The sequence below is a fragment of the Mauremys mutica genome, chromosome 1 (assembly GCF_020497125.1).
Source record: "Mauremys mutica isolate MM-2020 ecotype Southern chromosome 1, ASM2049712v1, whole genome shotgun sequence".
NCBI classification, from domain to species: Eukaryota; Metazoa; Chordata; order Testudines; family Geoemydidae; genus Mauremys; species Mauremys mutica.
In genome coordinates, this window is record NC_059072.1 from 268,166,061 (window position 1) to 268,191,255 (window position 25,195).

Genomic DNA, 25,195 nt, shown 5'->3' on the forward strand with positions numbered 1-25,195 from the left:
ATAGAGAACAGTTGTATGACTGAGGATGTAGAGAGGGAAAACTGTAGGTATATAAATCATGGCTGGTGGATTTGCATCCCAGCCCAGTGGCAATTACTTATTAAGAGTGTTGGAGAACTAGCCAAGATAGTACAGGATTAGAAAAAAAACACAAACATTGAAGTTTTATTTTTAATAGATAAAAAGACCTAATAGTCATCTGGTAAGTCTAATTTTAAAACTTGGTAAGATGATAGAACCAGTATTGAGAGAGAAATTATAAGAGTAATGGAATCAATAGCAGTGAGGAATTTGGGCACAAATTAAAAATAATGCCTGAGAAACTTTATCATTTTTGTATGTAATTAATTACAAAGTTAGTGGTTAAAAAAGGATTCAGGCAGAGCAATATGTATGGAATTTGGTGAAACCTTTAAGTGATACATTGTCACACACTTGTATTCAATAAGTGTTCAAAATGGCTGGGGCTAGAGCAGGGATCCTAGTTTTTTGTGATTTAAAAAAGAACAAAATTCTCTGGAAAAAAAATTAAAATCTGTTTTTCCCCATTAAAATTAAATGTTGAACTTTAGTTTCTCTAGCCAAAATACACATAGGTGTCAGTTTAACACTGTTATATTTACAATTTAAGCAAGTTCAAAGCCTACCAGTGCCATCAATCATAATACAGTTAATAGAATTGCTCTCCTGCTGTCCAGCTCTGAAGGTAAGACCACTGTCAGCGGTGCTGCTGGCAGTAGCGCTGCCTTCAGCGCTGGGTGCCCAGCCAGCAGCTGCCACTCTCCGTGCCGCCACCACCAGCAGCAGCAGTTTCTCAGCCCCCCACCCAAAATACATTCTGTGCCCCCCAGTTTGAGAATCTGTAGAATAAGAGATACTGGTACTTGATTTACAATTTAGTAAATAGTTAATGTTTATTCACAAAATATAAAAGCTAAAGATTCTCTGCAAAAATGCAAATTCCATGTTTTTCCACAGCAAACATTTCTAGGCTCTTTGGACATGAGTGATGTCCTTTGACCAGTTTTCCAGCCATGTAACAATAAACAAAATGCATTGTATTAAGTCAGAGGAAAATATCCTGGCAGCGCAGGCAGATATATTGCAGATCACGTCTGCTGCATCTTGACACCTTCATTCCATGATTTGGAAAGAGGAGTAAATAATATTACATCTGGCACTTTGTGTAATGTAGATTTGGGCTGCATATATAGAGTTGTCATATCATAGGACATAAAGATATATTAAAACAATTTAAAGATATGTAAGATTGAAAGGGTTAAAACTTGTTACATTTAACACCCAAACAAATATTTTTAAATCTCTCTAAAAGTTAGTGTGGGAGTACACATTTTGAGTATGCAGTCAGTTCCTCCCTGTTACATGGTAGTATTTGCTTTTTATCCCAACTACTTTTCATCACCCATTCAGTCTTAAACTTTGCCACTTAAATCTTAAAATAAACAGAGAGCAATATAAAAACTGAGTCACATTTTCTCTGAAATAAATTTGCAACATATGTCAACAGATCAATAACATCCAAAATTATTCACTATGGTTAGGGGACTGGTTATGTCTTCAAAGTTAAGTGGGTGCTTTAAGTGCTTTTCTGGATTGTGGCCCGATTTACTACTAAACAATACATACACTTGTTACATAGATGTCAGTCTTCCATATTCAAGGCAGAATATTATGCTCCTACACTTTAATACAACCAATATGCCAAAATAAAATGAAGTATTCCAGTTATGTTATTTCTAGAGAGAGAATTGATGAAAGGTCAAGCTTGTGTACTACCAGCAGTACATACACACTAGTTTGGGAATCCCTGTTGTAAATGACAGATTTGGGTTTGTGATGGAAACAGAGAGGAGAGACTTTTAAGAGGAGTTACCTGATACTTTGTTAGTTGGTAAAGTCAGGTTTCTTAATCTTCCAGGCATATTGCAAAAGCCCCCAGATCTTTTTAGGCCATTTGGGCAGAGGTGTATTGATGATGAGGGTTGAAGATGTGCTATATTGAAACGAAAGACTAAAACTGTATTTCAAGAGATGCACTTACTGCCCTGCTGATTTATTGCTTTAAATGCATGTTCGTGTTGTTTAGCCTCTCTCTGACTCTTGTTACTCCATAATCAGCACCTTTACCAGGTCCAGAAAGGAGCATCAGAATTTCTTCCAAGCTATGCTGTTGTAGGAAGCATTACCAGCTAAACCTTCCAGCACTAAAGTGCAGGGATCCAGAAGTTCTGGGAGCATAGGTGCAAACTTCCTCAGTTCCCAGGGGGTGCTCAACCCCCATTTTGCCCCAGGTCCTGACCTAACTCCACACTTTCTCTCCCAAGACCTCAACCCCTTCCCGCCCCAGATCCCAACCCACTCTGCTCACTTCCCCACCTCTTTCTGCCCTCACTCCTCCTCCCCGCAGTGCCTCCTGCACGCCACTGAACAGCTGATAGCGACGGGTGGGAAGTGCTGATCGGTGGGACCTGCCAATGGGTGTTGAGCACCCACTATTTTTTTCCATGGGTACTCCAGCCCCAGAGCACCCACGGAGCCGGTACCTATATTTGGGAGGGCAGACCCAGCTCCAACCCCCTGATTGGATTAAAAAGCTTACCAGAGTCCCAGTGCAGATGTCAGTCTCCTTTTCTGTAGCCAAACTTCAGGGACCAGTCATAATGATTCTGCATACATTGGATCCTCCTGAACATAAACACTTGATGTGACAGGGACACTTACCTCTTGTAAGTGCCTCCTACTGACTGGGCGGAATCCTGCACTCTCCCTCCACTCCTGGCACTCCCTGTCAGCTGACAACTTAGCTAGGTAACCTCCAGCCAAGTCACAGAGTCAATATGCATGAGTGAAACCCTTCTGAGGTACTCAAGTCCAAAATAAACACAAACAAAAGTCTTCCAGTTCTCTGGCTCAAGCAGGATTCAGCCCCTCCTTCCTGATAATGCCTTCTCTCTTCAGCCCCTCTTGTGCCCCTTTAAATCTAGCCCTTTTCTTTGAATTCTAGTAAAGAGTCTTGTTCCTCTTCCGGTCTTAGGCCACTTCCCCACTGGCTGGTAGAGGGCTCTAGGCCTATCCATTACTCCAGGTCCCAACCCAGGGACCCTGTAAACAGGACCTGGAATGGGTCCCACTTGGTCCCATCACCTTCACCTGTTACCTTAGGGTTACAGTCCTTGGGTTTTCTCCATATGTTTCCTGCTTGAGCAGGGTCTCTCCCGGGCCTCCTTGCCTGTAGAATTTCACAGTCATCCAACCCTTCCTCACCCTTCTGGTGCTAGCCAGGAATGCAGCTCCTTTTAACTGAGCCTGCTGGGCTCTGATTGGCTGCTTTCCTGCAGTCTTTCTATTGGTAGCCAGGAAGGACCCAACTTCACTGCTTCTTTCCTGGAACGGGCTGTGGCAGGACCACAAAGCCTCCAGGAGGGGGCCTCAAAGGTGCTGGTACCTCTCATCACACTTGGCCTCATAGGTGTTGGCCTCTGCTAAAAGAGGCAGTCCTCAAGAGCATACCCATAAGGATCTGGTGGTACTTATTTTGTGCACTGAAGTACAAATCATTACACTGTGGCTCAGGTCATAGCAATAGCAACGGGTCATATTGAGAGCCAACACTTTAATGTGGATTTAGACCCTACACAGGATTATAAATCATGAGTTTCATACTTGAAGCCTGATAGCACACATGATGCATTCCTGGATCTACAGTTACTGTGGCTCAGGTTCATTGAGTTAATCCCCTGGAATGCCTCCATTTGGACTTGCCTTTGGATTGGGGGCCCCTTATGTTGCTTTGGTTGTTATCCTCGGTACTTAAAGATAAAAGGAAGAAGAGTAAGGCAGAAGTGGTTCCTTCTTCTCTTTGTCTTGGAAAATTAAAAAAAACAAAACAAAACAAGAAAGCCTTACAAGGCTAAACCCATTTCTTTAGCTATGCAAAACACCTTGCAGAACTTCCTGTTTTGGTGCATAACGGTGCTCTAGGAAATTTGTCTCACCCCTTTCTGCTTTTCATTTAACTAAGCCGTTATTGTCACCCTTGGAAACTTCCTCATACCAGGCCTTGGATCCACACTTGAATCCAGAATCAAACCATAACCAACTGGATGACTTTACTTGCCCTTCTTGTCCCAGGAAACAGATCAGAAAGCTTTATTGGGATTCTCAGTTCCAGCCTTTCAGATAGGGAGGGTGGGTTCACAAACCTGTGGATTATGATAGGGAACTCCCTTCTTGATACTGGTAGGACTGGGAGGCACTACCATGGGCCATGTGGCCGTTATAACTTTCTCATAGGTATTACTTTGTGTTTAAAAATGCTGAAGAAAGGTAACCACAAAAATAATGGTCTCCCAGAAGGGTTTGAGGGAAAGGTCTTGTATGGGAACTGTTCTGCCCAGATCTATCACTCTCACTGGTGCTACTAAAGGAACTGTCTCCTTTACTTGTCCCAAAGTCATTGTCTGAAGAAGAGCAACCTGGGCCTGTAAAGTCTCTGGACATAAATAAGAATCTTGATGTACAAACTTCACACAATGACAGTGTAGGTGCACCATCTTCTTCCTCCCCACCAGAAGATATGCACTAATTTCATGAGCTCAAATTAAAAAAAATAGCTACTACCTTAAACTTTCTTTTGGTAACCTTAGCGGAAACCACACTCTTGGTTTTTTTTTATATTCTGGGTTCACCTTTCAGCAGTAAGTCTATTTTACCAGATCTAGATAATTTATTAGAGCTGGCAAAATATGTGTTTAAATCCAACATGTGGGATGGCAATTTTTAAAGCAGAATTATAGATTCCGAGGTGAGAAAGGCCCATTGTGATCATCCAGTCTCACCTCCTGTGTAATACAGGCCATAAAACTTCCCCAAAATAATTTGTAGTGCATGCCTTTTAGAAAAAACATCCAGTCTTGATTTAAAAATTGCCAGTGATGGAGAATCCACCATGACCCTTGTTATACCTTGTTCCAATGGTCATTTACCTTCACTGTTAAAAACATATGCCTTATTTCCAGTCTTAATTTGGCTAGCTTCAGAGAAAGGTATAACACAGTCCAGCCATTTGATTGTGTTTATACCTTTCTCTGCTAGATTGAAGAGCCTATTATTAAATATTTGTTCCTCGTGTAGGTACTTAGACTGTAATCATCACCCCCAACCTTCTTTTAATAAAGCTAAACAAATTGAGCTCCTTGAGTCTTTCACTATAAGGCATGTTTTCTAATCCTGCAATCATTCCTGTGGCTCTTCTCAGAACCCTTTTCAGTTTATCAACACCCTTCTTGAATTGTGGGTTCCAGGACTGCAGACAGTATTTCAGCAGCAGTCACAGTAGTGCCAAATACAGAGATAAAATAATTTGTTTATCCTACTCGAGATTCCCTTGTTTAGCCGTTTTAGTTGCAGCATCACACTGGAAGCTCATCTTCAACTGAATATCCACCATGACTCCCAAATCTTTTTCAGAGTCACTTCTTCCCGGGATAGAGTCCCCCATTCTGAAAGTAATCCAGATTGCATTCTGTCCGTGACTTGTCCTCTTAATTATTTACCACTCCCCAAGTTTTTGTGTCATCTGCAAACTTTATCAGTGATGATTTTATGTTTTCTTCCAGGTCATTGATAAATATGTTAAATAGCGTAGGGCCAAGAACCAATCCTTGCAGGACCCCACTAAAAGCAAACCTGCATGATGATAATTCCCCATTTAAAATGACATATTGAGACCTATCTGTTAGCCTTCTTTTAATCCATTAAATGTGTGCCATGTTAATGTTATATCTTTTTTTTTTCTTCAAACTGTTGTATGGTAGCAAGTCAAATGCCTTACAGAAGTCTAAGTATATTATATCAACACTTGTTATCATCAATGAAACTAGTAATCTCATCAAACAGATATGAAATTAGTTTGATAGAATCTATTTTCCATAAACCCCATGTTGATAGGCATCAATTATATTACCCTCCTTTAATTCTTTATTAATCAAGTACCATATCAGCTGCTCCATTATCTTGCCTGGAATCAGTGTCAGACCTGCAGGCCGATAGCCACGTTGGTCATCCCGTCTACCCTATTTAAATATCGGCACATTAGCTTCGAGAAGTAGTATCCCTATGGGTGCTCCACAGTAGCTGTGTCTGAACTGCTGATTGGAAACTTCGGTAGCAGTCTGTCCCACCCGCACATGCGCTGCTCCTCGCCTGCCACGAGGCTTGCCAGCATGCACAGGTATTCCCTCTTCAGTTTCTTCTCAACCACTCCTGGCTAGAGATTAACAGTCTTTAGTTTTGTAAATTGTATCTTCCCTTGAAGCCTTTTCCTTTGTTACCTTATTTGTTTTTTGAAGAAGAAGAAAAAAGAAAAGAAGAAAGGGTTTTCCTACCGCCAACTCTGGCTCTCCAGCTTCAAAAAGCGCTTCATTTGCAAGGAACCTATCCCATTGACTGACGGACACTCGCTTCTTGGGAGAAAAGCACAATCCACAAAAGTGTGGTTGGTGCCAGCAACTGAAACCCTGGTCTAGGAAAGAGAGAGTTAAGGCTCAAACTCCTGCTCATGGAGTCAGCCCTTCATGTCCCAAAGTCCCGGCAAGAACTCTCACTGCAACCTTTTTACTTCGAAGGCAGATGATCCCAAGGAGACGAGCCACTCGTTTAAGACCACTACGAAAGGGTCTGTGAATCCCCATAGCAAGCCCCGATTGAGCTGGAAACGATTTCCAGCTCTATTGGTATTGGTACTGAAGGCACTGAAGCTGCCTAAAGCTGGTACCCAGGTCATGCGTGGTACCAAGCCAACAGAATATGTTGGTCTGCCAAAGACCCGATGGGTATAGGCAAAGAAGTACTGGTACCTCAGAGGCGTGAAAGCCATGGAAGATCCACCCTAGGCAAGGGTACATTTGCATGGACATCGGCACTGGCACAGACCCTGATGCACGTGACACCAGCAGACTATATGGCTAGGGTTGCATCTCCGACTCCATTGTTACAAGCTTCTCAGCACCGACAAACACCACTGGTACCGATGCCATCCACACCGCCTGATTTCTGGTGTGTGACAGATCTCTTGGTGTCCTATACACCGGACTCACCCCTGTACTAAGTTCTCCAAGAGCATTGGACTTGCTGACATCTCCCTGCCGCGCACCGCCTTTCTCATCATCGGAGTCGGAAAGCGAGCAAGAAGACTTGGGTTCCCACTGGTCTTACTCGCCATATGGGGCCTTATTTCACTATCGGCACCAGTTATATCGTCCACCTGACCCTCAACCTCCATGGTTTGGCCAACTGTGGTACTTGCCACGGGTCCCCTACCCTCAATGGCTGTACTGGGACTCTTGGCAGACTCAGAGGCAGCGGGCCTCCCAGGCCCCTAGTATGACATACCAATAGACAAGGTGGCATCCTCCTTCAGCTGCAGCTTCAAAGGCTTCAGACCTGCAGCTGGGGAAGGAAGTTGGGGCAGAGGAGGAAGACGCTCCTCAAGCTCATTTCTGGTCATCCTCAGATTAGTGATGATGCCTCCTCCGCCATCCATGGTTGATGATTTTAAATCATTCCAGGTCCTATCTCAGAGGGTGGCAGAAGCCCTGCAAATACAGTTGCAGGAAGTGACTGAGCCTCACTACAAATTGGTGGACATTTTACACTCTTCTGCCTCTGCCATTGTGGCCCTCTCAGTTAATGAGGCACTCCTGGACCCCACCAAAGTCATATGGCAGACCCCTGTATCCGTCCTGCCAGCATGCAAGTGGGTGGACAAAATGTATTATGTGCTGGCAAAGGACACAGAATTTCTCTTTTCCCACTCACCTCCGAATTCCATCATTGTGAATGAGGTTAATTCTAGGGGTCACCAGCACCAGTTTAAATCCTCCACAAATGACTGAGATGGGAAACGTTTGGACCTGTTTGGCAGAAAGGCATATTCATTAGCCATCCTCCAGTTCCGTGTAGCAAATTACCAGGCCTAGCTGGCAAAATAGGACTACCAGAACTATACGAAATTCAGTTCCTTTATTGAGTATCAGAGGGGTAGCCGTGTTAGTCTGGATCTGTAAAAGCAGCAAAGAGTCTTGTGACACCTTATAGACTAACAGACGTTTTGGAGCATGAGCTTTCGTGGATGAATACCCACTTCGTCGGATGCATGTAGTGGAAAAAAACTATAGTCTATAAGGTGCCACAAGACTCTTTGCTTCCTTTATTGAATAACTTCCGGACTCCCATAAAGATCAACTCAAGGCCATAATCAATGAGGGTGGCTTTAGTTGATGGCTGAAACGTCCCTCCAGTCTGCATTAGATGTGGCCAACATGGCGGCACGCTCAATTTCCATGGCTTTTGTTATAAGATGGGCTTTGTGGCTGCATTTGTCCAGCTTCCATAAAGAGGTCCAAACCACAGTGGAGGACCTTCCTTTTGAGGGGACGAAGTTATTTGCTCAAAAGACTGACACATCTCTTCACACGTTGAAGGATTTGTGGGTGACTCTTTGATCCTTAGGGATATATATAGAACTGGAAAGGACCTTGAGAGGTCATCTAGTCCAGTCTCCTGCTCTCATGGCAGGACTGAGTATTATCTAAACCATCCCTGACAGGTGTTTGTCTAACCTGCTCTTAAAAATCTACAGTGATACAGATTCCACAACCTCCCTAGGCAATTTATTCCCGTGCTTAACCACTCTGATAGATAGGAAGTTTTTCCTAATGTCCAGCCTAAACCTCCCTTGCTGCAATTTAAGCCCATTTCTTCTTGTTCTATCGTCAAAGGTTAACAAGAACATTTTTTCTCCCTCCTCCTTGTAACAATATTTTATGTACTGGAAAACTGTTATTATGTCCTCTCTGTCTTCTCTTCTCCAGATGAAACAAACCCAATTTTTTCAGTCTTCCCACATAGGTCATGTTTTCTAGACCTTTAATTGTTTTTGTTGCTCTTCTCTGGACTTTCTCCAATTTGTTCACATCTTTCCTGAAATGTGGCACCCAGAACTGGGCACAATACTCCATTTGAGACCTAATCAGTGGGGAGGAGAGCGGAAGAATTACTTCTCGTGTCTTGCTTACAACACTCCTGCTAAATACATCCCAGAATGGTGCTTGCTTTTTTTGTAACTGTTACACTGTTGACTCATGTTTATCTTGTGATACACTATGATCCCCAGAGCCCTTTCTGCAGGACTCCTTGCTAGGAAGTCATTTCCCATTTTGCATGTGTGCAACTGATTGTTTCTTCGTAACCGGAGTACTTTGCATTTGTCCTTATTAAATTTTATCCTATTTACTTCAGACCATTTCTCCAGTTTGTCCAGATCATTTTAAATTTTAATCCTACCCTGCAAAGCACTTGCAGTCCCTCCCAGCTTGGTATCATCCACAGACTTGATAAAGCTATTGAACAGAACTGGACCCAGAACTGATCTCTGTGGGACCCCACTTGATATGCGCTTCCAGCTTGACTGTGAACCACTGATAACTACTCTCTGGGAATGGTTTTCTGACTAGTTATGCACCCATCTTATAGTAGCTCCATCTAGGTTGTATTTCCTTAGTTTATTTAGGAGAAGGTCATGTGAGACAGTATTAAAAACCTTACCAAAGTCAAGATATACCACACCTACAGCTTCTGCCCTATCTACAAGGCTTGTTACCATATCAAAGAAAGCTATTAGGTTGTTTTGATATGATTTGTTCTTGACAAATCCATGCTGACTGTTACTTATCACCTTACTATCTTCTAGGTGTTGACAAATTGATTGCTTAGTTATTTGCTCCATTATCTTTCTGGGTATTGAAGTTAAGATGACTGGTCTATAGTTTCCCATTGTCCTTATTTCCCTTTTTATAGACTACATTTGCTCTTTTCCAGTCCTCTGGAATCTCTCCTGTCTCAGATATCTCTTCAGTCAGCTCCTTGAGTATTCTAGGATGTATTTCATCTGGCCATGGTAACTTGAAGACATTTAACTTACCTAAGTAGTTTTTAACTTGTTCTTTCCGTATTTTAGCCTCTGATCTTACTTCATTTTTCACTTGCATTCACTATGTTAGACATCCAGTGCTACTGACATTTTGGTGAAAACTGAAATAATGTCATTTAGCACTTCTGCTATTTCCACATTTTCTGTTGTTTTTCCCCCTTTCAATTAAGATAGGCTTTATCAAAGCCTTTATATTACATCTGCTGGAAGAGTGAGTGAGCTTCAGGCTCTTATGATTGCAACCCCCATTTAGAGCCTTTCACAAAGATAAAGTGGTCTTCCATTCACATCTGAAATTTTTCTCAGAGGTGGTAAAAGCATGTCACCACAACCAGTCCATAAACTTGTCAGTATTTTTTTCTAGGCCTCACTTTCAGTGAAGGGAAAGATGGCAGTTCACCAGGGATGCTAAGAGAGTATTAGCCTTATATCTGAATAGGTCTAAAGCATATAAGAAAATCACCTAGACTTCTTTTCTCTTGTGGGGAAAAGAATAAGGACCAGGCATTCGCATCCCAGTGCCTTCCTAAGTCTATTAGACTCTGTTGAATAGTATGTTAAACACTCCACTATTCCTCTTTCAGGAGGTTTTAGAGCACTCTTGTTTAGGGTGAAGGTTGTTTTGATGGCCTTCCTTAGACATACTCTCATATTAGAAATTTGTAGAGCTGGCACTTGGAACTTGAGTCATACTTTTACAAAATGTTATTCCTTAGGTATGGCATAAGCCAGATGCATAATTTGATAAAGAAGTATTATAATCTCTATTTAAATAGGATCCACTGTCTGGAGGGAAGAGTTCTGATTGCCAGACTCCCTAGAATGGGAATGTGCAGAGGCCATTTGAAGAACTGAAGGTTACTCTCCTGTGAAGAGAGTTTATGAGATGAACCTCTGCATATTCACATTCCATACCCACCTTCCTCTCTTCCCTGGAGTCCTAATTTGAACTTTCAACCTGAGGAGCAGGTTGGTATGCTACACCCCCTTTTATAGTTTTGCTCTTCAAACACTTGGCGTTGCAAAGGGAGGTGCAGGGGGCATGAGAGCAGTTTAGTGGGCATTGCTGGTCTAAAGTTCTACTAGTCCAAGCTGCACTGATAGTGCATCCCAAAAACAAATGTGCAGAGGCCATCTGGAAGAACTCCATGTACAGGTGAGTAACCTTATAGCTTGTATAAAATGTTTTGGAACAGCACACAGCACAAAGAGCCTCAGATTCAGAAAAAAATGAAATAAATGAATACATTATGAGCAGTAAGTGAGGCTATACAGGGAAGCATTATTGCCTTTCTTGTCCTGAGTGGATTTTTCAGTTCCTGAAAATGGTGAATTAGTTCACACTTGCAGCTTTTTTTCCCATTAATGTGAGGCTTTTAGATTTGCTGAGTAAAACAATTCACCAAGTGAGACAGTTCAGATCCTTTTGTATTCCGTTGGTAATCAATACTGGTGTAATATTTACATGTTGCCTAATGCCAATGGACATGCCATACTATTTGAGGCCAAATACTAAAATCTTCCCTGTATTGTTTTTAACAGATTCAGAACATTCTTATTACAACTTAATCTTGAAGAAAGCAGGACAATTTTTATCCAATTTGCAGATCAATCTCTTGAAGTTTGCTCTTTCCATAAGGGCATACTCACCAACTGTTCAGATGTTTCAACAGGTGTGTAAAATTAGCTGATATATTTGGTCTTCTGAAATGTTTGATAGCTGTACTTTGAAGTAAATCATGTAGTCTATAACATCAGTAGAATGTAATAGACATTACTTGGAACCAAACATGATGAATGTTATAAATAGGTTATGTTATGATGTACTTTATAAAAGCGTTGTATTAAGTTTTCAGGAAAAAGTGTTCATGTTTATGGGATAGATAGCTTTTTTTTTTTAAGGAGAGTTTTATTGAATCTGTTTTTACTTCAGAGCTCAGGCTTATTTTCTATACTGCTATGGGAATAAAGACTCTTTGCTCTTCACAATTTAAGCTTTCCCCAAGTAGGAAAATCTTTCCTGTGGTTGGCATTATGGATTCATTGCTTAGTGGGGTTTTCATTTCTATCCCACTCTATATTTTGGACATTTTTAGGACAGATAGAGCACTGTCAGATCTCTACCTCCTTCCATTGCTGAGAAGGGGGAATATATGAATCATCTGAGTATGTACTTCATTTCCTATCTCATGCCACCAGCCTAAGCTTATTCTTCCTCCTGTTCTCCTGTAGCAATGCTGCTTTCAAGGTATGGAAAGAAATATAGTAGTCTGAATGGGATCCTCAGCTGTCTCCTAGTTTAGCTCTTTGGCAACAAGTTCATTCTCTAGTGATGGTGGGTCAATTCGAAAGCCATTTTCTTCATTTTTTTTCTTGCTTTCCTTTGTGAAAGTAAAGCTATTGCTGTAGCTGAGAGAAGGTAGGAGGAGACCCGAAGTAGGAGGTAATTAAAAAATATCCAGGGACTTGGAGGACAGAGCTCCAAGAAGAATTATGGAATAGGGGTAAAAGACAGGGAAAAATGAAAAACAGATGTGAACTGTTTAATTTTGAGGGTAGTATTGTATTTAATTTTCTTTTGCCTGCTTATCTCTCGCTGTTCATTAGCATGGCAGCCAACAACTCAAAAGTAAAATCCCTCCTTCTTTGAATACATTTCACCAATGCAAAGTTTGTGAAAGAGATCTCCCCGCCTACTCTCCCCAAAAAGATAAAACAATAGATGTGAATATTTATGTTCTTTAAAATATAAATGGATTTGGTAGAATGTTGTTCTGTTGAGAAAACATATGTTTATATGGTTTTATTTTTTTAATCTTTTTAATTATTGTCTTCACATGTACCCAATTTTGAATTTATCTAATTAGAAGCACAACTTAATAGTAGCTGATGAGTTATTTTAATCAAAGAGTTGTGCATTAATTTTAAGTTATAGTGCAATTAAAGCAGATTGGTTGTGTGTAATTGTTGAAATATTAAGATTGCAGCTGATGAACCTCCACCAGAAGGTTGCAGTGCATTTGTGGTTATTCATGAAAAGCGCACCTGTAAGACTAATGAAATTAAAAAACTTCTGAAGAAGGCAGCCGAGAGGTAAATATAATGTATTGTCTTAAGGAAAAACATATTATTAAAGAGGAAAATGTAATATTGCACTACAAAAACTTCAAGTATCTTGAAAGTGCACACTTATCTGGTTTGTTTTTTATGAAGCAAATAAATCATGCCTTATGCTTGAAGATTTCATCTATTTATAATTTGTTATTTTGAAAAGTGTGTTATTGTTGATCTTGAAATGTTATAAATATTTACTGTTACAAGAAATTAACCAAACTGTGAATCCAAAATATTATGTTAAAATAAAATCATAGGGCTGGATTCATCCAGCCTGATGCAAAGAGACATACTTTGCATTTCACTGAGTTTCTGTGAGGGGAAGATAGGTTTAAATACTTGTTACTCTTTTTTGACTCACCCAAACAGTTAACAAAAATTTGGGCGCTAGCAGGTTGTTTCAGTTGGGAGGAAAAATGGATGATGGAATCAGGCATTTTTATGCAATCCTGTTTCTTTACAAAGAATGTACATGAAGTCCCGTTTTCCTGAATACAGCAGGAATCAAACAGCAGGAGACAGTTTATTTTCTGTATTCATAATTCCAAGCCTCTTTCAAGCCAGCACTTATCCCCAAAAGAGTTGCTTTTTACACTTACCTTGAATTAAAAGCAGCTGTTACACCTACCAGCTTCAGCAAGGTTTAATCCAACGCATAACATTACAGTGCACTCTGTTGGAGCTCATGTCAGTGTTTGCTTTCATTGTACTTCTTCCCCCATCCAGTCAGTGCCATTCATGTTTTGGACTGCTGGCCCCCTGGTAGCCATTCAGTAGAGTGGAGATTGTGACAGCTTTTCACTGATATAATCAACCTTCCTCCCAACCCTGCTAGACTTCCCTCCTTTGGAGGCCTCTTGTAGGGTCTATGACTGCAGAAACCAGCATAGTCCCTGGATGAATCTAGCTTGTAAGGTCAAATCTGTATAATTGTCAAAATCATTTACTAAATATATGTGTAGAACTAGCAAAGACAATTACACTTAACATGGAGAAAATGGAAAGTAATTTATGTGCTTTCCAAGACCTATGTTTAGTGTTTTGGATATTTTCCTGGAATGGTCATTGCCATCATAACTTTGTGAAGCAGTGCAGGTGATACCCTCAACTTCTTTGTAGAAGTGGAGCTGAAAGACACTCCTGCAAGGCACAAATCCAGGACTCTATGTATAAAATATAAACCACAAAAAGTTTTAATCATAGAATCATAGGACTGGAAGGGACCTCGAGAGGTCATAGTCTAGTCCACATATCTTTTTGGATTATGTGGATTACAAAAACCTCCTGAGTTTTACTTACATGTTTTGTTTCCTATGACCACAGCCTCTTGCTGGAATAACAAGTCAGTATATAAGTCAGTTGCTTGTTTATTGAATATCCATGATTTCCACCTAAATACTTCAGTGTTGAAGTTGCATCAGGCTATTTTTGGCAACTCTAGTGTATTTCCTGCCCTGAAAACTTTCTTCTAACTTCTTAAATTTAAAAGTATATACCAAAATATTGTAGCTTTAAAAAAACAAAATTAAATTATTTTGCCCAGCATTAGGGCATTTTGAGACCTTGACTCTCACTCCCAGTCTTTTTAATAAACTCTTGGGAATTACTCTAACTCAGTGGTCCCCAACCTTTTCTGCGTGGCGGACGCCGGATGACGAGCCACCGAGGACCGTGGCCGGCGGACAAGCATCCGCCGAAATGCCACTGAGAAGTGGCAACGTCAAGAGGTGTTGCCGCCGAAATACTGCAGAAAATCAGTGGCTTTTCGGCAGCATGTCGGCGGATGCTTGTCTACCGGCCAGTACGCGGGCGCACATAGATGCCCTGGCAGGCGCCATGGCATCTATGGGCACTACGTTAGGGACCCCTGCTCTAACTATTACTGCAAGGTGGCTTCTGCATAGTCCCATTTGTGGGGATGTGTCCCTAACATTGATGTGCTTCAGGAGCCCTCTAGAAAATCAGGGGACCAGATATTCAGATAGTATGCTCAAGTGTTCATAAGTAATGAATTGAACCCCAAAAATTCAAGAGACTGACTTAAAAATCAGGAAATAGAAACAAAAACAAATGCCTAAAATATTCTTACTTTTTATTTGCCTTTTTGTTAGGGGGTGGTTAGAGTGTGATCAAGTCAGATTAGCAAGGTTTCCTTTGCACCTATGAGGGCTAGAGACCTATTTTTGCCCTTTTTAAATGAAGTTGGAGATTCTTGCATAATCAGAGGGTTCCAGAAGCTGGGTCTTTAAGAGAAGCAGCAAATATCAGGAGGCTTGCGATAAAATGTAAGCTGGCAATGCTGGAGCATGGGTTATAGAAGGGAAGTGTGGTCCCCAATTGCTGGAGGCCATCCTTCTTGTTGTTAGTAGCAGGTCCAGGAATATTTGCTCCAGGTGTTATGATCTGACCCACGTGGTTGCAATACCACTCTGTTTTGGCACACCTGCCCCTCCATAGATGGAGACAGAGGGGCAGAGGGCCAAATTGGATTGGCATTGGTCCTGGCCCATGTGGTCTCAACACCAGTCAAATTTGGCCCAGAAATCTGGTTCTTATTTGGGGAAAACTGGAAGCAATAACTTAGGTGTCAAAGGTGCTTTAAGTTTTATGTGTCTATGAGTAAGATATTTAGGAAGTTGTTTAGACTTTTGTTTAGCTTTAGGGGATCCATGTAAAGGGAGTGCCATTTCCTTGCAGTGTCAGTGGATTAGCCTGTGTATTAAAATGCTATTCTAATCATATTAACTATTATGACAGAACCCCAAGCTCAATTTACTAGTATCACATTGAAGGCATCTCTGACACTTTTATTACAGAACTCTGAAGGCTGCTACCTGGAGTGCTGTTCACATATTTTTTTGGTCTTTTGATTTGGCATCAGGCTATGATGTTTGCTGTGGAAGGCCAGTGCTGCAATACTTGTTTAGTGAGAACTCCTCAACCCACCTCCTTTTACTGCTTGCTAGATTCTCACAAGTGGGAATATGCAGAGACCACTTTAAAAAAGAAAATTACAGTAGAATCTCAGAGTTATGAACACCAGAGTTATGACCAGGCAACCACAGACCTCATTTGGAACCGGAAGTACACAATCAGCCCCCCCCCAAAAAAAAAGCAAGTGTAGTACAGTACCGTGTTAAACGTAAACTACTAAAAAATAAAGGGAAAGTTTAAAAAAAAATATTTGACAAGGTAAGGAAATTGTTTCTGTGCTTGTGTCATTAAATTAAGAATGTTAAAAGCAGCATTTTTCTTGTGCATAGTAAAGTTTCAAAGCTGTATTAAGTCAATGTTCAGTCGTAAACTTTTGAAAGAACAGCCATAACATTTTGTTCAGAGTTATGAACATGTCAGAGTTATGAACAACCTCGGTTTCTGATGTGTCCTTAACTCTGAGGTTCTGTCTGATTGTGTATTTCCGGTTCCAAATGAGATGTGTGGTTGACTGGTCAGTTCATAACTCTGGTGTTCGTGACTCTGAGGTTCTACTGTAATTAGAATGCAGTTTTAGCTGTGACTTGATAAAATGCAATAAAATCATCAGTTTATGCTAATTTTCAGCTTTATTACACTTTAGTTTGAAAACCAGTTGATGTCTTGTCATGTCTTTTTGTGATCACACATGATGATTTCATTTTTTTTTAACTCTTGCGTGCTTTTACTTTTATTTCTGTAATAGTTTGATAGCCAGAAAGTGGGGAAAAAGTAATATTTTATTTACTGTAACATTTCAACTCAATATCTAATTCCAGAATTATTTGTTTTTAATTGCAGGCCCAGGCCATATCTGTTTAAAAAGGAGCATAAATTCCCTACACTCAATGAAAATGTTCCAGTGGTTATTCTTTATGCAGAAATTGGTACAAAAGACTTTGTTAAATTTCACACAGTTTTGTCTGAAAAAGTGCAAAAGGAGGAAATTGTTTATATTCTCCGGCATTATGTTCAGGTATGCAACTCAAATTGACAATAATACAATAAACTGTAATTATTGAAAATGTATTTATGATGTTTTTGATAGGGCATATCTCTAGTTTGCACTGTGCCGAATTCATGCACATTGTGTACACTAATTTTGAAACTTTCTCTTCATCTAGTAACACTTAACATAGATTTTGAAAGTGGAAAAGAAGTAGTAACATTTTGCATTGTCTTAGCTGCAGGAGTTTTCCACTGAGGGGTTTATGTAAAATATTTAGTAATTCCAAAATTGCCATCATTTTTCTTGATTAAAAATTAATACAATGTAAAAATCAAAATTAATTGTTTGCAGATATGCAGGCAGTATTTGAAAACGTGCAATATGATAAAATTACTTTCAGTTCACAAAGATTGCTCAGAACTTAGTTGTATAACACTATTAAGAATGATTATTCATCGGGCTGTAAAGCTTGGGACAAACTGCTTTTAATATTTAGTTTCATTTAAATGAAGAGGTTTGTTAAACATGGGTGTGCAGATAAATACATATTTTTCCTCTTAAATAAATCTATTTGACAGGGGTTTGCAACTCCATATTGCTACCCAACAAGCTCTGTAGAGATGATACAATTTTAATATTTGAGATTCTGTGGAAAAGTTCAGGGAGCTACTTTTGTAGAATGCTAGGCAGGAGTTCTCTTACCTGGTCAATGAGGGCAGACTGGGCACGAGAACTCCACTGCAGGTCTGGAGGCAGCAAATTCGGCAACTAAACCCAGGGTCTCCGCAGTGGCCAAGCGTAGATCATCCTGGCTGCAGTCTTCTGGTCTTCCCTATGAAGTCCACAGTACTATCCAGGACTTACCATTTGAGGGTCCTGCTCTATTCTTGTACCAGACGAGCAGCAAGCTCCATGGACTTACTGACTCTAGAGCCACTGTGAAGTTCTTAGGTCTGTATATACGTGCTCCAGTCAGGAAGCACTCTCGGCCACAACAGACACAGTGATATTCTGCTCCTCCTCCTCAGCAGGACCTATCAAAAAAAGAGGTCCAGGGTTATAGGCGTAGGCCTCCCACTCCTACTACTCTGACTCTGGCTCTGGGCCCCTTAAGACACCCAGGAACCACAAAGTAGGCATTTTGATAAGCCAGACCCTCTCACCTTCGCAAAGTGTCTGTCCCACTTCCACAGAGCTTGGTCCCAGATTACTTGGGACAAGTGGATCTTGAGTTATACTCAGTAGTAAAAGTGTTCTCCCATGTCCTCACCTCCCTAGATTGGTAGACAGATTCAGCCAATGGATGTGTAGGCGTTCTGTTTGCTCTCTCACAATCAACTCTCACCCTAGTGACAGATGCTTCTGCTCTGGGATGAGGAGCCCACTTGGGTTTTCTACAAATACAGGTTCTATGGTCCTCAGAGGACTTAGCTTTACACACCAATGTCAGAGAACTGAAAGCTATCAGATTGGTGAGCCTGCTAGTTCTCACAACATGGCAGCAATGTTTAACCTCAAGAAGCAGGGGAGAGCCCACTGTTCTCTACTCCGTCCAGAAGGAAACTCTGTATTGCCATCTCAGTAAATCTAGAAGCATCTTTCCTGCTTGCAGACCACCTGAGCAGATCGTTTGAGTGCCCAGATGTGGCCAGATAGGTCTTCCAGTGGTGGGGGTTTCTCCAAGTGGACCTATTTGCAACAAAGTCCAACAGAAAGTGTCAGTAGTTCTGTTCTCTTCCGGTTCACAGCACAGAGTCCATAACAGAAGCCTTTTTACTTGCTTGGTCAGGCAGGCTCCTCTACGCTTTTCCACCAATCCCACTCATTCACAGAGTATTGCTAAACGTAACACAGGAATAGGCCAGAGTCATACTTATAGCCCCATACTTATAGTCCTGGAGCTGTCAGTGAAACTTCAATCTCACTTCCACTAGACTTGGACTTGATCTTCCAGGATCATGGATGCCTACTCCACCCGAGCTTATGGTTCCTTCACTTAACTGAATAGGTGCTCCATAGCTAGACAGAGAGCAAGCTTGCTCAAAAGATGTTCAAGAGGTCCTGCTAAATAGTAAAAAGCCCTGTATAAGAGCTGCTTACCTTGCTAAATGGAGGTGTTTCTCCATCTGGTCTCACCAGAACGAGGTATCACCGACCAGTTCTTTAGTTCAGCATATTCTGGACTACTTCTTTTACCTGAAACACCATGGTTTGTTGGTTAGTTCCATCAAAGTACATCTGGCTGCTATTTTAGCATTCCATCCTAATTGCTCTATTTTCTCTGGTGAAATGCCCACGAGGTTTTTAAAGGGCGTAGTCAATTATATCCTCAAGTTCAAGATCCTATTCCCCCATGGGCTTTAAACTTAGTATTGTCAAGTTGCATGGGTCCCCTTTTTGAACCATTTGCTAGCTGCTCACTGTTGCATCTGTCAATGAAGGTGGCATTTTTTGATGGCCATTACTTGGCCAGAAGAGCTGCGGGTGTTAATGGTGGTACCTCCATACACGTTCTTTTTTTAAGGCCAACATTTACCTGTGTCCTTATCCAAAGTTCATCCCAAAGGCGGTTTCCTCTTTCCAGTCAACTGCCAATTTATTTGCTTATATTCTACCCAAAACCACATAAAACTAGGGAGGAAGATCATTTGCATACCTTGGACATCAGAAGAGCCTTGTCATTTTATCTGAACAGAACCAGTCACTTTTGTAAATCCTCCTAGCTGGTTGTATCAGAGGCAGACAGAGTAAGAGGTCAATCATTTTCCATCCAGAAAATTTCTTCCTGGATCACATCTGGAAACTCATGTACTATAATGTGGCTAATGTTGCTCCACCCAACAGAGTCACAGCTCATTCAGTGAGGTCACAATCAGTCTTGGCAGCCTTTGTGGCACAAGTTCCAACTGCAGATGTTTGTAGAGTGGCAACTTGGTCCTACATTTGCCTCACTCTCTGTGCTGTGGCTCAAGTCTCCAGAGACAATGCTAGGGTGGAATGAGTTATTCTCCAATATGTATTGAAATAGACTCTGATCCTGCCTCGTGTCTTATGGCTTGTGAGTCACTGAGAATGGAATGTATATGTGCAATCAATTGAAGAAGAAATGGGTTCCTTAACCTGTTCCATAACTATTCTTTGAGGTGTGTTGCACATATCTACTCCACAACTCACTGTCCTTCCCCAATTCATCAGAGTTATGGCAAGAAGGAGGAAGGCAAGGGGTGGCTCTGGTCTTTTCCCTGCATGCAGTGGCACGTGGCAGCAGGGGGAGTCCCTCAATGGGTACCACTGAGAAAAGTCTCGTGTCGAGGACGAGGGAGGCAGGCTCTGGCGAGGTTGGAGTCGAGGACCGCTCCTATGAACTCCAGGCGCTGTGCCGGAACTAATTGGGACTTCTCGGCGTTGACGAGGAGGCCGAGAGACCGGAACAGGTGCAGTATCTCGGACACCTGAGCTGCCACCAACTCTTGAGAGCGACCACGAATCAGCCAGTCGTCGAGATATGGGTACACGTGGATTCCGCGACGACGGAGAGCTGCGGCCACGACCGCCATGCACTTGGTGAATACCCTCGGGGCAGTGGAGAGGCCGAAGGGTAACACCGCAAATTGGTAGTGGGCCTCGTTGACCATGAAGCGCAGGTAGCGTCTGTGGGGGGGGGGGTAAATTGCCACATGAAAGTAAGCATCCTTCATGTCGAGGGCGGCAAACCAGTCTCCCGGATCCAAGGAAGGGATAATGGTCCCCAAGGTTACCATCCGAAACTTGAGCTTGCAGAGGTACTTGTTCAGCTCCCGGAGGTCTAAGATGGGACGGAGACCTCCTTTCGCCTTGGGGATGAGGAAATATCTGGAGTAGAATCCCCTGCCCCGCCTGCAGGGAGGCACCTCCTCGATGGCACTGAAGAGGGACGGGGATGGTGGGTGGTGGGGTGGGGGCGAAATAAACAGTAGGCGGTAGCCGTGCTGGACGGTGCTGAGGACCCAGCTGTCCGATGTTATAGCAGACCACGCCGGAAGGAAGCGGGAAAGGTGATTCGAAAACAAAAGGGATGGATCCTGGGGGGAGAGTGGTGGGCCATCCTCGGGCGTCCCATCAAAAGGCCGGCTTCTGCGCCTGCGGAGCCTTGGACGAGCCCTGAGCCTGGTTGCGCCGCCCCCCCCCGACGGTCTACGGCGGAAGGGGGCCGTGCGGCGATTGTTAAACGGCCGAGTCCTGGCCTGGTTGAAGGGTCGGTAGGGCTGCTGACGGAACGAACGCCTCTGCGTGGCCGGCGTGTGCATGCCCAGCGTCCGTATTGCAACCCTCCCGTCCTTTAGGGTCTGAATTCTGGCGTCCGTTTTCTCGGAAAACAGGCCCTGCATGTCAAACGGGAGGTCCTGGAGGGTGTACTGGACCTCCGGTGGGAGGGTGGAAGACTGCAACCACGCAATGCGGCGCATCGTCACTCCGGATGCCACCGTTCTAGCCCCTGAGTCCGCTGCGTCCACGGCTGCTTTAATCAGGGTTCTGGAGGTTAACTTGCCCTCTTCCAGCAGCGCCGAGAATTCGGGGCGGGAGTCCTGAGGGGTCAGCTCCTTGAATTTTGCGAGGCACCCCAAGATATTAAACGCATATCTGGACAATAGGGCCATCTGGTTCGCGATGCGGAGTTGGAGACCTCCTGCTGAATAAATCTTACGCCCTAATAAGTCCATGCGCCGCGCCTCCTTGGATTTCGGCGCAGCGGCAGGTTGTCCGTGACGCTCGCGGTCATTGACTGACTGGACCACGAGAGAGTCGCCGTGGGGGTGACGGAGGAAGGTGACTGCCAGATGGTGGCATTGTTCTTCTGGATGGTGCGGATAAACGGGAGCACCACTCTGACGGGGGCCTCGTCTCCCACAACATCCGTAATAGGGTCATCGACCTCTTGGACCTCCTCGATGGGCAAATTAATGGCTTTTGCCACCCTTCGGAGAAGGTCCTGGTGCGCCCTGAGGTCAGTAGGAGGGGGCTCTGATGGCGACGCCCCTGCCACCGCCTCATCGGGAGAGGAGGACGAGGAGTGGCCCGGCAGCACCTCTTCCTGTTGTTGTTCCACCGCCTGGCGATCTGGTGGCAGTGAGTCCTGCCCTAAAGGTGGGCCGTGGGTGTCGGCTTGTGTCGGTGGAGACGGGGGGGGGTCTACTGATGGTGGCCACTGGCACCGACCGTGCCGAGCCCGGCTGCCTGGGTGGCGGGGGAGGCCCCTGCTCATATTGCGCCCAGGGTACCCAATGCCCCCAATACTGGGGTCCATGGTCCGGTGGAAGCGACCCGGCTCTGAAGTCCACCGCACTGTCCTGAGGGGAGGCAACGGAGGGCTCCCTTGAAGGCCAGGGTGGAGCAGTGGCGGCGCCTGGGCGGGCATCCAACGCCGGCGTGAGACGAACCTCCGGTGCCGAAGGTCGGTGCCGGCCGTCTCGGGAGGCAAGAGGCGAGCGGGACCTTCGTTCCGCGTGGTGCCAGGAGCTGGACCGACGGCGCCGGGAGCTAGATCTCCGGTGCCGGGAAGGGGATCGACGGCGCCGTGAGCTCGACCTGCGGCGGCGGGAGCTCGACCGGCGGCGCCGGGAACCGGATCTTGATCGCGATCTGCGGCGCCTTGACTGCGGGAGTCCCGATGATGTCCGCGGTGCCTGGACGCGGACCTGCTGCGGTGCCGGTGACTTCTCGAGCGATGGAGAGCGGTGCCAGCACCGGGGCGGAAGAAGCAGGTGAGTAACCGTCTTTTTTGACAGCCACGTGCTGGGTGCATTGACACGAAGAGTGGAATAGATGTGCAACACATCTCGAAGAACAACAGTTATGGAACAGGTTTGTAACTCTTTTTTTTCTGGTTGATGGAACAAACTGTATTGTGAACAATAATTGAAAATATCAGTTTTGGATTGATAAGTAACAACTGTTTCATGACATTTTAAACTTGATTAGATGACGTACATTTTCTATAAAGGGCACTTTTTTAAGTTATATTTTTCACTTGTTAAAATATGTTCAAACAGAAACCAAGCTCCAGGAAAATGTATTTGTCTGGATATGGTGTGGAACTTGCAATAAAGAGTACAGAATACAAAGCAGTGGATGACATTCAGATTAAAGGTATATTTTTGTTCTCTGTGCTGTGTTATTGGAGACTCTATTTCAAAATATTTAGCACCTTCTTGAATTTTGAAGATAGTTATGCTCTGAATATGTTTAAATTTTGTTGACATATATAGTTTATTTGTACAGGATATGTCAAAAGTAGTCTTGGGCATTGAGAATTAACATAAAATCTATATCCATGGAAGTTTTTATAGACAAAAATGTTTAGGGGATAGGGAATTACTTACTAGTAGCTATTGTTCTCTGAAGATATACATCATAACATAGTCCATATTCCTTGTTCCCTAGTATGTTGAGAGTTCTTTAATCTTTATCATTTTAGTATTCTATCTCTATCTGTTAAGGCATCTCTGAAGTATCTAGTAACAGTGTCTCGGTACCAACTTTTATACGTATGAGAATAACTTCACCTCCTTGGTTGGAAAAGATTTGCCCGTTGAAGCACATTTCATTTTCAGGGACTGAAATGAGACATATACTGCTGAAACAAATGGCTTTAGTACTTAGTAGTATGTTACGAGAGAAGATGTTAAATGATATTATGGTATTAGAGAGGAACTTGTTTTTAGGGCTGAGATTATCTTCTCTAATGATTTGACTTTTTTGGTTTTTAAAAAATATTTTTAAACTGCAAATGTCTAAATTACTGGCTGTTAGCTGCATTTACTAACTGAAATAAATAGGAATTTAATGATTAGTTTATTCTTTCTTTACAGAATAAACTGACTCTTGGAGGCAGTAGGTGTCAGTGTCTTTTTCTGGTACAGCAGTGCATGTCGCCTGGTTAGCGTAATGGCTCAGAACTCTAGAATCATAATAGTTCCTATCTGATCTTGTGCTAGGAGTGTGGAGTGTGGACTTTGAGTCCTGGTTTATATTAAAAAAGTTATTACCCACTGTTGACAGTGTTATCAATAGATTTAGCTACTCATGTTTAACTGCAAATGTAAACCAGGACCAACCATACTCAGCATTGCTTCAGAAAGCCATTAAGACTACAGTTTTTAATAGGGTTGCCAGGCATCTGGTTTTCGACAGCATTAAAAGTCCGGTCAGCGGCACAGCGGGAGCCCGGGGTTAAGGCAGGCTCCCTGCCTTCCCTAGCTCTGCATGGCTCCTGAAAGTGGCTGCCAGGTCCTTGTGTGCCCCGAGTGCTGTCTCTGCAGCTTCCATTGGCCGGGATCTGCAACCAATGGGAGCTGCGGGGGGTGGCAGCTGGGGGCGCGCGGACAGCGGGTGGAGCCTCCCTGGCCACCCATGTGCCTAGGGGTGGCAGGGACCTGGTGGCTGCTTCCTGGGAGCCACGATAAGTGTCACAAGGACCCCACACCCACTCTTACATCCCAATCCTCTGTACCAGCCCGCAGACCCTTCCTGTACCCAAACTCCCTCCCAGAGCCTGCACCCCCTCTGCCCCAGCCCTGAGCCCCCTCCTGCACCGCAAAACCCTCATCCCTGGCACCACCCCAGAGCCTGCACCCCCAGCTGGAGTCCTTCACCCCTGCACCCCAACCCCCTGCCCCAGCCTGGAGCCCTCGCCTGTAACCTGAATCCCTCATTTCTGACCCCACCTGTACCCTGCATCCCCAACCAACAGCCCATACCCCCCTGTACCCCAACCCCCTGCCACAGCCTGGTGAAAGTGAGAGAGGGTGGGGGAGAGTGAGTGACGGAGGGAAGGGGGATGAAGCAAGCAGGGGCAGGGCCTCGGAGAATGGGCAGGTTAGGGGCAGGGCCTCAGGAGACGGAGCGGGGCACGGGTGTTCGGTTTTGTGCCATTCGAAAGTTGGCAACCCTAGTTTTTAAGCATGGTTTTCTGAAATGATGCTAAACATAGTTGCTTCTAGTCTACATGTGCAGTTTTACTATGTACAGTGAAGTCCACTTTTAACACTTTCTGTCAGGACTGGGTGTCAGGAACCATTAGGCTGAGTTCCCTCAGTTGAGCCAGGAGCTATCAGGTTCAAACTTGAGGCCAGTTAATGAGCCCAGCTGGGCTGCAGCAGGATTGTCTG

General features: G+C 43.6%; 1 protein-coding gene and 2 long non-coding RNA genes across 5 annotated transcripts in view; 1 reads left to right on the plus strand and 2 right to left on the minus strand.

Annotated features, from left to right (window-relative positions):
* Window positions 1-25,195, plus strand: part of UGGT2 (UDP-glucose glycoprotein glucosyltransferase 2) — a 244,554-nt gene that overhangs the window by 4,487 nt on the left and 214,872 nt on the right. For 2 of the 3 annotated variants that reach the window (XM_045009671.1, XM_045009679.1), the window contains exons 3-6: window positions 11,555-11,685; window positions 12,993-13,105; window positions 16,901-17,075; window positions 23,078-23,174. In XM_045009671.1, the coding sequence (XP_044865606.1) occupies window positions 11,555-11,685; window positions 12,993-13,105; window positions 16,901-17,075; window positions 23,078-23,174 (516 nt within the window). Of the gene's footprint in view, window positions 1-11,554; window positions 11,686-12,992; window positions 13,106-16,900; window positions 17,076-19,967; window positions 20,107-23,077; window positions 23,175-25,195 lie in introns of those variants that run through there. The other variant, XM_045009688.1, reaches the window with a different exon arrangement.
* On the minus strand, window positions 1,829-3,282 carry LOC123366345. Its single transcript, XR_006578044.1, has 3 exons — window positions 3,179-3,282; window positions 2,621-2,706; window positions 1,829-2,014 (listed from the first exon to the last, which is right to left on the minus strand). It is a non-coding gene; the product is annotated as an uncharacterized LOC123366345 (long non-coding RNA).
* On the minus strand, window positions 18,227-19,875 carry LOC123366343. The gene is made up of 3 exons (XR_006578042.1): window positions 19,705-19,875; window positions 19,149-19,244; window positions 18,227-18,737 (listed from the first exon to the last, which is right to left on the minus strand). It is a non-coding gene; the product is annotated as an uncharacterized LOC123366343 (long non-coding RNA).